Source organism: Sciurus vulgaris (genome assembly GCF_902686455.1).
Source record: "Sciurus vulgaris genome assembly, chromosome: 1".
NCBI lineage: Eukaryota > Metazoa > Chordata > Mammalia > Rodentia > Sciuridae > Sciurus > Sciurus vulgaris.
Window position 1 is genome coordinate 32,163,306 of NC_136461.1, and position 15,062 is coordinate 32,178,367.

General features: G+C 37.5%; 1 protein-coding gene across 4 annotated transcripts in view; it reads left to right on the top strand.

The window, feature by feature from the left end:
- The window catches only part of CCDC30 (coiled-coil domain containing 30), a 98,697-nt gene that overhangs the window by 42,342 nt on the left and 41,293 nt on the right, over positions 1–15,062 (top strand). For all 4 annotated transcript variants that reach the window (XM_079156258.1, XM_079156261.1, XM_079156260.1 and 1 more), the window contains one exon: positions 6,579–6,758. In XM_079156258.1, the coding sequence (XP_079012384.1) occupies positions 6,579–6,758 (180 nt within the window). The remainder of the gene's footprint in view (positions 1–6,578; positions 6,759–15,062) is intronic.

Genomic DNA, 15,062 nt, shown 5'->3' on the forward strand with positions numbered 1-15,062 from the left:
TACTTTCCCAGTATTCTTGAGACAAATTGGAAGTAGAATTAATTATATTAATCTTACAGGCTTAAAACCTAGTTTAACCTTTTTCCTAACATTTTTAGTATTTACTATGCTCTAGGTACTATACCCTGTGTATATTAAGCAATATAATGGAACAGGAATATTATTGTTGCTATCATATATATAAGGAAAATGAGGCTTTAGAGAGGGTAAATAAAGTGCCTATTAGGGAAGTGGGGAACCCAGGTCTGACTCCTTTAGAGCTTGAGCTTTTAACTGCTATATCATTTGCATCCACCTGCTGAAAAGTTCAGAGTGTAAAGTTCAAGCTTATTTCCCACAGAAGGCTAGCAAGCTGATTCCTAGTATATCTGATCGTCTTGGTGAATCATGATGTTTTAGCCTACCTAGAATATAGATCTATGTCTGAGGGATGAACTCAAATTAAACTTTCAAGACTACTTTATAAAATCAGAATACCAATTATTTTTCCATAATTAACTTGAAATATTACATGAGCACATTTAGATGAACAGTGCATTTTCTTCCTGTAGAGAACTAAGACAGTTCAAAAATCTGAATGATGCTTGATGAGCAGAATCACTGGATTTAGTGTGATGGTTGGTGTTTGTAACCAGAGTGTGTGTGATAGTTCACCCATCCATATCCACTAGGTGAGAATATCTCAAGCCAGTAATCCTCACTTTTACCTCCGTAATAGGAATGATCTTGCCCTTGGGACCAGTATTTGAACTTGGTTTGTATTTAATTTTCACTTATTAAAATAATGTTCAAAAACCTATACAACTAAGATAATTAATGCTAGTTTCATCCTCTCGCTCTTTTTTTTTTTTTTTTTTTTTTTTTTTTTTTTTTTTTTTTTTTTTTTTTTTTTTAATTGGTACTGGGGATTGAACTGAGGGGCATACAACCACTGAGCCACATCCCCATGTTTTATTTTTTATTTTGAGACAAGGTCTTGCTAAGTTATTCAGGGCCTTGTTAAGTTACTAAGGCTGGCTTTGAGCTTGCAATCTTCCTGCCTCAGCCTCCCAAGCCACTGGGATTGCAGGCATGTGCTGCCACCATGCCCGGCTTATTCTTTTTTTTTTTTTTTTTTTTTTTTGCAGTGCAGGGGATTGAACCCAGGACCTTGTGCTTGCAAGACAAGCACTCTACCAACTGAGCTATATCCCCAGCCCCCAGCTCATTCTTAAGAAATGTATAGTTCTGAGACTCATGCAAGGGTAATTGGCTTAATAACTCTATTGATAGATCCCCAAAGAGACCCATTTGTACTCTCACATGGTTCCTGGTAGCCTGGATGAGTTTATATTGCCTCTGCAATAACTGTCTACCAGCAAAGTGATTTACACTGTGGGAAAAAACAGAGGCTCATTATGTTGGCTGCTTGACTGGTAGCTGCTTCAAAGATTGACTTTCTTCAAAAATCATTTCCAATGTATACTCTGGCACAGAGTGATTGGACCAGAAAATGTATACAGGAAGAACACGCTAAAACTTCTGTGCCTTTGTCCCATGGGTATCAATGGGGTGCTTCTCTTGTATGTCCATTTTGGCATGTTAAATGGTTCTGTAGGCTGCTGATTACTAGTTAACTGTTAAAGCCTGCTATCTGGTGGTTAAACAAGGAGCCAAGTGGTGACCAAGGCACTCCAGGCTGTTTGCAGATGGAAGATGAGGGCACCCGCCGCTGTGGTGACGTTGCTGACTACCCATTCAGCGTCAGCCTTTCTGCCAAGTTACGCGCATGCGAGATATTACCGTGGTGTCTTCCAGCTGTTATCTTTATTATCCTTGTTTTAAAAGGAGAAAACTGAAATGTATGGAGACTAAGTATCCTTTCCAGGATCATCTAATTAATAAGTGGTCAATTCAGGATTGAAGCCAGATAATTACATTATTATTATATTAAAGAATTTCCTCTAAGTATCTTGAGACTTGTAGCTCTAAGACAATTAAGTTGGATTTAGATTGTCTTTTTGACTATACCAAAATAGTAACTTAAAGGCTAACAAGACTTGGGGAGGGGTTTGTTGCTTCTGGGACAAAAACAAGATAAAACTAAAATTATGACAGGTTCTTCACAAAGTCACAGATAGGAAATGTACTGGACTAGGACTAAGCTACCACCTCTCTTAAATTGTTTAAGACTCACTACGTGACCCATATGATCATGCAATATGTATAATCTGAAAAATGAAAGATTACACTCCATTTATGTATGATCTATTAAAATGTATAAATGTATTCTACTGTCATGTACAACTAATTGGAACCAAAAAGTTTTTTTAAAAATTTAAAAGAAAAGAATTTCTTATCTACTCGGCACACCTGTGCATACCTGCATTTTGTAGAAAATTCACATGATTACTCCTTTGATTCAGGTAGTTCTATTGCACTGAAGAGACCTGATGGGAGAGTGTGTTGTTGTTTTATACATGTATATTTTTTAGCTTTATTAAGATTTAATTGACAAAGTTGCAAATATTTATGGTGCACATGTGATATTCATATATGTGTGTATATATTAATATGTGTATGTGTATTGAAATGATTAATCAAGTCAACTAACCCATCTATCACCTCATACATATTTTTTTTGTGCAGTAAGAACATTTAATATCTAATCTTCATGGTTTTTCAAGTGTGCAGTACATCATTGCTAATGGTAGTCACCATGCTGTAAACAGATCTCCAGAACTTTTTCATCCTATCTGACCAAAACTTTGTACCCTTTGACCTCTTTTCATTCCCAGCCTCTTTCAAGCACTATTCTCTCTGCTTTGGGGGTTCAACTTTTTTTTTTTTTTTTTTTAGATTCCACATATAAGTGATCATGCAGTATTTGTCTTTTGTGCCTAGCTCGCTTTACTTAGCATAATGTCCTTCAAGTTCATCCTTGTTGTGGTGAGTGTAAGGATTCCCTTCTGTTTTAAAGGCAAATAGCTCTCTATGTCATATGTTTATATATATCACATTTTCTTTATCCATTTGTCAACTGATGCACACTAGGGGAAAAGTTTGACATGGAGGTCTTGGCAAAGATTTTTTTGGCTATGACCTCAAAAGCAGAAGCAAGAAAAGCAAATGAGATTACATCAAACTAAAAAAGTTCTTAGCAACAGAAACAACACAGTGGAGAGATAACCTAGGAACTGGGAAAAAAGATTTTCAAATCACACATCTAGTAAATCTAAAATAAGGAATTCAAACAACTCAATAGCAAGAAAACAAATAATATAATTTTAAAATGGACAAAGGACCTAAGTAGATATTTGTCAAAAGCAGGTATAAAAAGACCAATAGGATCCAAAAAACTCCACCAGAAAACTTCAAGACCTCATAAATGAATTCAGCAGAATAACAGAATATAAAACCAACATGCATAAATCTAAAGCATTTTTATACATAAGCGATGAAACATCTGAAAGGGAAATGAGGAAAACATCTCTGTTTGTAATAGACTCAAAAAAATAAAATATTTGGGAATCAATCTAACCAAAGAGGTGAAAGATCTCTACAATGAAAACTACAGAATATTAAAGAAAGAAATTGAAGAAGACCTTAGAAAATGGAAAGATCTCCCATGTTCTTGGATGGCAGAATTAATATTATCAAAATGGCCATACTTCCAAAGGTGCTATACAGATTCAACACAATTCCAATTAAAATCCCTATGACATTTCTCATAGAAATAGAAAAAGCAATCATGAAATTCATCTGGAAGAACAAAAGACCCAGAATTGCCAAAGCAATCCTAGGCAGGAAGAGTAATGCAGGAGGTATCACAATACCAGACCTTAAACTACTATAGAGCAATAGTAACAAAAACGGCATAGTATTGGCACCAAAATAGACAGGTAGACCAATGGTACAGGATAGAAAACATGGAGATACCCACATAAGTACAGGTATCTCATATTAGACAAAGGTGCCAAAAACTTACAATGGAGAAAAGATAGCCTCTTCAACAAATGGTGCTGGCAAAACTGGAAATCCATATGCAGTAAAATGAAATTAAACCCCTATCTCTCACCCTGTACAAAACTCAACTCAAAGTGGATCAAGGATCTAGGAATTAGGCCCGAGACCCTTCACCAAATAGAAGAAAAAGTAGGCCTGAATCTCCATCACATTGGCTTAGGACTAGACTTAACAAGACCCCTGTAGCACAAGAAATAAAAGGAAAAATCAATAAATGGGATAGATTAAAACTAAAAAGTTTTTTCTCAGCGCAGGAAATAATATTGTGAAAAGAGAGCCTACAGAGTGGGAGAAAACCTTTTCCACACACACTTCAGACAGAGCACTAATCTCCAAAGTTTATAAAGAACTTAAAATACTTTACACCAAAAATTCAAAGAATCCAATCAATATATGGGCTAAGGAACTGGGCAGATACTTCACAGAAGAAGATATATAGGTGATCAACAAATATATGAAAAAATTCTCATTATCCCTAGTAATTAGAGAAATGCAAATTAAAACCATTCTAAGATTTCATCTAACTCCAGTTAGAATGGCTATTATCAAGAACACAAGCAATAATAAGTGTTGGTGTGGATGTGGGGGGAAAGGCACATTCATACATTGATGGTGGAGTTGCAAATTGGTGCAGCCACTCTAGAAAGCAGTGTGGAGATTTCTTAGAAAACTTGGAATGGACCCACCATTTGACCCAGCTATCCCATTCCTCGGCCTATACCCAAAGGACTTAAAATCAGCATACTACAGTGATGCAGCCACATCAATGTTCATAGCAGCTCAATTCACAATAGCTAGATTGTGGAACCAACCAAGATGCCCTTCAATTGATGGATAAACTGTGGTATATATACACAATGGAATATTACTCAGCCATAAAGAAGAATAAAATTATGGCATTTGCTGGTAAATGGATGAAGTTGGAAAATATGCTAAGTGAAATAGGCCAAGCCCAAAAAACCAAAGGCTGAATGTTTCCTCTGATAAGTGGATGATGATACATAATGAGGGGGGATGGCAGGGCAGGGTGGGGGAAGAGAAGAATGAAGGAATTTTGGATGGTGTAGAGGAAAATGGGGTGGGAGGGGGTGGGGGAAAGAAAGAGAATAGAATGAGACAGTACTAGCCTATGTATATGTATGATTACATGAATTGTGTGAATCTACATTGTGTACAACCATAGAAATGAAAAGTTGGACCCCATTTATGTACAAGGAATCAAAATGCAGTCTGCAAAAATAAAAGCAATTTTAATTTAAAAAATTTTTTAAAAAAGACCAATAGGTAGCTGGACGCTGTGGCACACACCTATAATCCCAGCAGCTCAGGTGGCTAAGACAAGAGGATCACAAGTTCAAAGCCAGCCTCAGCAACTTAGCAAGGTCTTAAGCAACTTAAGTGAGACCATGTCTCAAAATAAAACATGAAAGGACTGGGGATGTGGCTCAGTGGTAAAGCGCCTCTGGGTTAAACCTCCTGAACCAAAAACAAAAAAAATTACTATCAAGAAAACAGAGTATTTGTTGGCAAAGGTATGGAGAAGAGGGAACCGAATGTTGGTGGAAATGTAAATGTAACTTAGTACCACTATTATAGGAAACAGTATAGAAGTTCCTCAAAAAATCAAAAATGTACCATAGGATCCAAAAATTCCATTTCTGAGCATATAATCAAGGGATTTGAAATTTGTTAAAGAGACATCTGCACTCCCATTTTATCATAGCATTATTCATGATAGCCATGTTATGGAATCAACTAAGTGTCCACTGACAGGTGAAAGGATGAAGGTAACGTGAACGTGTCTGTGCTTTATACAGTACATACTATTCAGACTCCAAAGAGTGTGTTGCTGTTGAGTGGAAACTGGAGAAGAATCCTCAGGTAGCAAAAGTGGAGAGAAGAAGAAAGCTAGAAGCTGAAGGCCTTTTGCTAAACTTACTTTCTTCTTGCCAGCAGACAGACCCATGTGCACTCACGCACGCGCACGGACATGCTCACACTCTACTTCATATGTTAACACTGAGTCAGATGTGGTGGGGCATACCTGTAATCCCAGTGGCTCGGGAGGCTGAGGCAGGAGGATCACAAGTTTGAAGCCAGCCTCAGCAATTTAGCAAGGCCCTGAGCAACTTAGCAAGACCCTGTCTCAAAATAAAAAATAAAAAAGTTGGGGATGTGACTGAGTGGTTAAGCATCACTGTGTTTAAACCCCAATATCCGCCCCCCCCCCAAAATTAACTGAGTTCTCTATTTAATGGGGGGTTTTACTCCAAAATCATCCAAACTTCTCTTTCCCTTCACTGATAGGAGAATGAGAAGGTTAATTGTCTGTGCCTAACAACTTTTATTCCCATAATTCCTCTGATATTTTCTCTCTACTGAACAGTTGTTAAATTACATAAACTCCACCAAGTAGCCATAAACGTAAAAGAGTAATTTGTTGTAGGTAAACCGACTCCAAAAGCATTTACCTGTGACTAATGACATCCTAACAATTCTGGTTCTAAAAGTTTAAACTTATGTTTTATCAACATTCTTTCAAACCCGATTCTCATTTTAAATGTTTACTTTAGTATCTGTCATCTGGAGAAAAACTCAAATGTGAGCAGCAAGAGGAAATACAACAACTTCGCAAGAATTTGCATCGGCTCCAAATTCTTTTCAACTCAGCTGAAAAAGAGCTTCGATATGAGCGAGAAAAGAACATGGACTTAAAGCAACATAATAGCTTGTTTCAGGAAGAAAACATTAAGGTAAAAGCAATTTTAATTAAAAAAAATAATTAAAAGAAAAGACCAATAGGTAGCAGGAATGTCCTTTAGTGAGGGTCTCAGCTGACTCTGGGAACATAGGAATAAAAATTCCTCAACATTATAATTCATAATGGGGTCCACAGGTGGGTGGACAGTGTAAACTATCTGGTAACGTCCTCCTTTAACTTTTCCCTACTAAATAAAAACAGAGCACAGTCATTTCTCTGCTGCTGAAAGGGTATGTATGCTATCAATCTGTAAACAAAAAGTTTTAAAGTTACACAATTTTTTTCTTTTTTGAAATATTGGGCACTGAACCAGGGGCACACTACCACTAAGCTACATCCCCAGCCCTTTTTTTTTTTTTTTTTGAGACAGGGTCTCACTAAATTGTCCAAACTGGCCTTGAACTTGCAATCCTCCTGCTTCAGCCTCTTGAGTTACTGAGACTGTAGACATGTGCCCAAAGTTACAAACTTTTGAAGTCATTCTCTAAAATTTTTAGTGCTTACTAAATCTCAGTGACCTGAGCCAAAACGGAGCTTTTACTGCCCTACTTGTGTTTCACTGGATTTATTTATCCCTAATAGGTGTGTTCATGATTATTGGTTTAATCAAATGTCAACTACACCAAGGTAAAATTCACAAGAAGGCAAAATTATTCTTCCTAACAGAAGAGTACCAAGAAGTTAGGGGGACATCTCCAAACATGCTTGTCGTAAAACGAGACAAGCCATGCACAGAGGCATCTAAATTTTTATGAATCTCATAAATGTTCAAAATGAACCACCAAGTAAAATAGTACTTCCTTTTAATTATGGTTCAAGCCTAAATATATATTAAAACCATAGGTTTTTGGTAAATGAATGAAGTTGGAAAATATCATGCTAAGTGAAATAGGCCAAGCCTAAAAAAACCAAAGGCCGAATGTTTTCTCTGATAAGTGCATGACAATATATAACGAGGGGGTTGATGGGAGGAAGAGAAGAATGAAGGAACTTTGGATGGTGTAGAGGAAAAAGGGGTGGGAGGGGGTGGGGATGGAAAAACAGTAGTATGGGGAAAAAAAAAAAAAGTAACCTTTAGTAGCCCCTAGCTGAGGTTCTAGAATTCAGTATTTGATAAATAAAAATTTAGTATCATTCATATACCAGCCTGGTACTTTTAAAGGTACTGAAGGCTTAGTGGTAGGCAAAGTAGACATGATCCTTATCTCCATGGGGCAGAAGTCAGAAAACTTTGGGTCAAATTCTGTGGGTCAAATTCTGTGGGTCAAATTCTGCCTCTCCTGTTTCTGTAAGTAAAGTTTGAATGGCAGACAGCCATGCCTGTTTGTTTTCTTATTATCTATGACTGCTTTTATGCTACAGTAGCAGATTTGAGTAGTTGTAGCAGAGACCATATTTTAGATCATAAAGTCTAAAATATTTACTACCTGGCTTTTTAGTAAAAATGTTTGAACTGGGTATGGTGGCATAGGCCTGTAATCCCTATAATCCCTATAACCCCTGCCTCAGGAGGAGCACAAGTTCAAAGTCAGCCTCAGCAACCTGGTGAGACCCTGCCTCAAAATAAAAAAATTTTAAAAGGGCTGGGGGTGTTTCCCAGTGGTTAAGGATCCCTAGGTTCAATCCCTGGTATATATGTATATATGTATATATGTATGTATATATAAATAAATAAATTTGAGCCAGATGCAGTGGCACACACCTGTAATCCCAACTATCCCAGGAGGCTAACGTAGGAGAATCTAAAGTTTGAGTCCAACCTGGGCAACACTATCTCAAAAAAAGTTTTGGAATGTAGTTCAGTGTACAGTGCTTGCTTAACCTGTATGAGGCCCTGGGTCCAATCCCCAACACCAGAAAAAAAAAAAAAAGCAATGCCTTCCCTATCCTAAATGTAATAAATGGATCTTATTTGAAAAATATATAATAAAAATCCCCTCATTTGCAGAGCTCAGGGGAGATATAGAGGAAAACATTCGTTTATCTCAAATTTCAAGGAGGCTCAACTAGAAGCTCTAATATTGAAGGATTATTTGAATAAACTTCTTCCCAATCCTCATCCTTATATGGGGTCTTTTTGGTTTGTGTTTTGGTTTTTTTCGTTTGTGTGGGGTTTTTTTTGTTTTGTTTTGTTTTTAGTTTTTGATACTGATGATCAAACCCAGGGCCCCATACATGCTAGGTATGTGCTATACCACTGAGTTACACCCCATCTTCTTCATGAGTTTTTAAATGTGTGTGTGTGTGTGTGTGTGTGTACTGGGGATTGAATGCAGGTAGGCTTTTACTGCTGAGCTACATCCCCAGTCCTTTTTTATTTTTAATTTTGAGACACAGTCTCACTAAGTTGTTTAGGGCCTTGCTAAATTGCTAAGGCTATCTTAAAACTTGCAATCCTCCTGCCTCAACCTCCCGAGTAGCTGGGATTACACGTGTGCACCACTGTGCCCAGTGAGTTTTTAAATATTGATCATATTTCCTCAAGGTTTTGTAGTTATGTAGTTCTTAATTCTAAATCTTTAACACATTTCCTTGTATGACAGCCTTTCACCTTTCCTTGGTAAACATGTTTCTTAGATCATTTTAACAGTTCAACTCTGAACATATTTAAAGAGTATTAAGGCTTCCTTAAAGTACAGTGACCAGAATTACACAGGTCATGATGCCTTACGTATGATTAACACCCTGTAAATATTTGTGGAATCAAGGAACACTCTTTCAGGAGTAAAAAGCTCTCAATGAGAGCTTGGTAAAACAAAAAAAATATTTTTTGCTTTGCTTTGTTTTAAATCTCCCTCATGGTGCCAGGTACCTAAGCAGCATTATATACAATAACTACCTTGTATCGACAGTATATTCACCATATCTCTTGTAAACCTCCCCACAAATCTGCAGGCGAGGAAACTTTTGCTGATGAGGCAACTGTTCAAAGTTGCAAAGCTAACAAATGGTGGAGTGCTTTGCAAACTTAGGGCCCTCCTTCTCTCCCCCCCCCCCATCTCTCTCTTTTGTTGCTGTAATTGTCATTGTTTTGCAGTGTGAGATTAAATGCAGAGCCTCATATATGCCGGACAAGCTCTCTACCACTGAACCACTGGAGCTACCGCCCCAGTCCTAGGGCTCACTCCTTAAAATTCACTCAGAGATGATCAAACTCTGACTTTCTAGATAATGTTAGGTATATTTACAAGACTAAGAAACCAGAATACAAATATATTTCTTTTAAACCAGTTTATTATGCAATATAACACTCAGAAAGTGCATAAAATGTAAATGTAAAACTGTATATTACATGGTTACAAGGTGAATATCCATGTAACCACCACCCAGGACCAAAAAATAGAACAACACCCATGCACTAGGGGCCTGTGCACCTGTCCCACCACGAGCCCTTCACTTCCCCCTTCAGCACTAATCACTAATTTTTGGTAATAAGTCATTTGCTTTACTTTATGGTTCTGCTCCCTATGTATGACTCTCATACAATATAGCTCAGTTCCCCCCCCCCTTTTTTTTTCTTCAGTTCTGGGGACCAAACTCAGGGGCTCATGCATGAAGACAAGTGCTCTACCACTGAGCTATCTCCCCAGCCCCTGCCTATTTTTAAATGTTTTACAAATATAATGAGTATATTCATCTTGTATCTGTTAATTTTGTATCAGTTTTGTTTGCGAGATTCATCCATGTTATGGTACATTGCTATTGTTCATTTTTTTTTTTTTTTGCAGTGTAGTATGTAGTAAGAAAATACCATAATTTTTGTTTTTTTCTATGATTTATGATCACTGTGCATGCTTCCAGCGTGGGGATATTACAAAGAATGTTTTAGACTTGCAGAACTTCAGGCAAAGTGTCACTCTGCCACCACCAACACTGAGACATTGTACTGGATCCTCTTTTTGCTAAAGAAGCCAGTGTTGTCATATTTCATTATTACCAGCATGACCAAAATGCTAAGTATTGGCTCTATCACTGATGATCACAGGGCCCAGGACCTTTAGCTCTCTTAGCCTACGGAGTTAATGGACAATATATTGTGAATGACTCACTTTCTCTTTATTGACAATGAGAAGTTTAGGCCTCATGATTTTGAACCAATCCAGTATACACCAAATATTCTAGTACCTAGCTTCTTTTCTTTGATTTCCCTCTTCTTTCCTATTCATTGAATTTGTCTCTTACTGAGATTTTTCATGGCAAGGTTGTTCTTAAAAATGAAACGTCCAGGCTTTCTAATAGGGTGGGCCTTTTGAGAAGAAGTCAACAGTTGATAGATTTGTTCCTGTCAATGATGTTTCAAAAGCTGTATCAGTTCTCCAAAATAAAATGAGAGCATGAAGGAAAAAAATTGAGAGAGTAAACTGATTTAGATCGGCAGAGGAAAAGGGAGTTTTCATTGGGAAAATAGGCAGCCTATTAAAACTTGATCTAAAATTTTCTTTTTAGTGATATCAAAGAGCCAAGCTTATGATATTTTTCCTGTTGACCTATATAAACCCACCAATGATATGTAGGCATTTTGATCTTAGGGCATATTTCTCCATTGCTACATACGTTCATTTCTATTCTGTTTAATAAAATGTTTGATCATTTTTACATGCTTATTAACATTTTTAAAGATGATATCGCTCTGATCTTCAGAAATTAAAGCAAACTGGGGAAGTAAGGTCTCATAAGTTGTTCACTCTGGACCCCTGAGTTACCAAAAAGCTTTGCCCTTGGACAAAGTATAAGAGAACATCATTTCAGACACATTCAGCTAATTAATGTAAGATGTTTCCTGAATGGTGTAATAAATGAAAGAACTGATTGTTTCTACTTTTTAAAGAACACTACTATAAATTTTCATGTAAGTGTATCCTAATATCCACAAGTATGCATTTCTCTAGGAAGGATGTGGGAGTGGACTTTTTGTATCATAGAAAGTGTATCACGAGCAGTCACTACTGAGCCAGGAAGTAGCTGTCAGATCTTGAATAACAAGTTAACTTATACTAGATGTTTCCTATGTGCCTTGCTCTTTCTTTCTTTCTTTTTGTCCTCCCTCCCTCCCTTCTTTCCTTCCTTCCTCCCTCCCTCCCTCCCTTCCTTCCTTTTGTGCTTTTATTAGGGTATTATAGTTATACATAGTAGTTGGGTACATTTTGGCAAAATCATTCATACATGGAATTTGATTTACTCCATTTCTGTGCCCGGTACCCTCCTCTTTCCCACTCATCCTCCCTTTTCTATTCTCCTTCATCTATTCTACTGGCCTTCCTTTCACTTGTTTATTTATTTATTTTTGATTGGTGATATACATAAATGATGACTTCACCATGGTATGTTTGTTTATACGTGTGCATAGTGTGATTTCATTAAATTCATTCCACATTTCCTCCCCTTTCAGGTCCCTCTGCCCTCCTTCATGATCTCTTTCTTCTACCCCACTGATCTTCCCTATATCTTTATGCTATCCAATTCTTCCCTATTTTTTTTTAGCAAATAGCACACCATATAATTCCATACATATCCTTTCCTATTTTAATATTCCTTATTTTGCTCTCGCTTTCATGTGTGAAACATTTAACACTTGGTTTTCTGAGCCATAATATTTGCCACTTCCATCCATTTACCAACATGCCATAATTTCATTCTTCTTTATGGCTGAGTAATATTCTATTGTGTATATATACCACATTTTCTTGATCCATTCATCTGTTGACAGTTATCTGGGCCAGTTCTATAACTTAGCTATTGGGAATTGAGCTGCCATAAACATTGATATGGCTGCGTCACTGAATTATGCTGATATTAAGTCGTTTGGGTATATACCAAGGAGTGGGATAGCTGGGACATATGGTGGTTCCATCCAAGTTTTTTGAGGAATCGCCACACTGCTTACCAGAGTGGTTGTACTAATTTGTAGTCCCACCAACAATGTTTGAGTTACTTTTTCCCCACATCCTCAACAGCATTTTTTATTATTTGTGTTCTTGATAACTGCCATTCTGACTGAGGTGAGATGAAATTTTACTGTGGTTTCGATTTGCATCTCCCTAATTCCTAGAGATGTGGAACAATTTTTCATATATTTACTAGCCATTTGTGTTCCTTCTTTTGAGAAGTGTCTGTTTAGCTCTTTTTTCCAGTTTATTGATTGGGTTATTTGGTATTTTGGTGTTGACTTTTTGAGTTCTTTATATATTCTGGATATTAATCCCCTGTCAGAAGAGTAGCTGGCAAAGATTTTTCTCCCATTCCATAGGTTCTTTCTTCATGCTCTTAATCATTTTCTTTGCTGTGCAGAAGCTTTTTAATTTGATTGCAACCCATTTATTGATTCTTGGTTTTAATTTTTATTTTTTTCAATCTTAAACAACTTTATTGTGATTTTTTTTACTTTAGTTAGTGAAGCCAGTGGTATTACTCTCAGTCTGAGATTGAGGTCCCAGACAGCCCTTTATATTTTGAGCTCTTGTTAAGGAAGTCAGTGTCTGGCTCTGTTGTTGGTGCTTTAATTGCTTTGTCTTACTTAACACAGCTGCATAGCTATCCTGTGGGTAAGCAGCCATTATCCCCATATTGCAGATGAAAAAACTGATACTCAAAGAAGTTTAACACTGTTAGCTTTTAGAATTTGATAGACTCTAGTTGGTTAATACACAGATGTCACATGAGGAAGATATTAGTTATAATCCCCATTAATTCAGTGAAAAGCTTTGAGATCAGAGAATAATCTTCTTTCCCACAAGGATAAGGTACTCTCTGTCTCAGGAATTTTGTCTGTGAGCCTCCTTTGTCTAGTATATACATCCATTAGGTTCTGATATCCTTAGAATATCATGCATTTACTTACTCAGGCTGGTGTGGTGACACTCACCTGCTGATCCCAGCAACTCTAGGATCACAAGTTTGAGGCCAGCCTCTGTAAATTAGCAAGAACCTGTTTCAGAAAATAAAAAGAAGCCAGGCACGGCGGCATCTGAAATCCCAGTGGCTCGGGCAGCTGAGATAGGAGGATTGCAAGTTCAAAGCTAACCTCGGCAATGGTGAGGGGCTAAGCAACTCAGTGAGACCCTGTCTCTAAATAAAATACAAAATAGGACTGGGGACGTGGCTCAGTGGTAAAACACCCCTGAGTTCAATCCCCAGTACCGAAATAAATAGATAGATAGATAGATAGATAGATAGATAGATAGATAGATAGATAGGGACGTAGCTCAATGGTAAATCCCCCTGGGTTCAATTCCCAGTACCAGAAGAAAAAAATTGTATTTGCTCAGTAAGTATTGATTAATAGCCTACTGCCTGGTGTTTTGATGGGTGTTGGGTATTGAATAGTGAATTACAAAAAACATGATTCCTGATCTCTTGGAATTTAAAATGGGGAAGAAGGATGATAACTAAATAAATAAATACATGCCTGGTTACAAACTGTGATGAGTCCAATGTAGGAAAGAAATGCAGTGGGGAATAAGGATATCTGAGGTAAGGAGATATCTTCAGATTAATGATCCTGAAGATTTTCTTCTGCAAATCACACAATAAGGAGCAAAGAAAAAAAGCATTCCTGCAAGAGGGAAATGTGGAAAGCATGGGGTATGTTGGATAGTCAGCCGTTTGGTGGGAAAAGAGGGAATGACAAGACAGTTGCTCAGATGCAGGCAAGTACCAGGTGAACTGCTGGGATTTGTTCCACAAGTGATTGGACGCCACTGAAAGATTTTAAGTAAAGACTCAGGAGACTGAGGCAGGAGGATTGCAAGTTCAAGACTAGCCTCCGCAACTTAGTGAGGCCCCATTTCAAAATTAAAAATAAATAGGGCTGGGGATGTGGCTCAGTGGTTATGCGCCCCTGGTTTCACCCACCAATACCCAAAAATAAGGAGTCAAGTTGCTCTTTGAAAAGAATGCTTCGCCTGCATCATAGAGAATAGATTAGACAGAAGTAGAAATGGAAGTGCCAGGACCATTTGCCACAGCCTAGGCAAAATAGTGGTGGAGGTGGAGTGGTAGCATGTACTAAATGATGGGAATCAGCTCATGATGTAAAAGGAAGACTCAAGGGTGCCTTTGGAGTACACAGAAGGTTACATGGTGGCATCATTTACTAAAATCAGGAAAGAGGAGAGAAAAACAACTTTGGAGATTTGGAGAGAATAGGGCAGTTTAATCTTAACAGTAAGTAGCATAAGATTGCATTTCAGATCATAGGAATGAAACTGGAATCATCCACTCTCTGCCCCTGGGGTGTTCCAGTAAGAGAGGTCGGGTAGCATTAGAAGATTCTACAAAAGAGACTAAAAAGGAATAG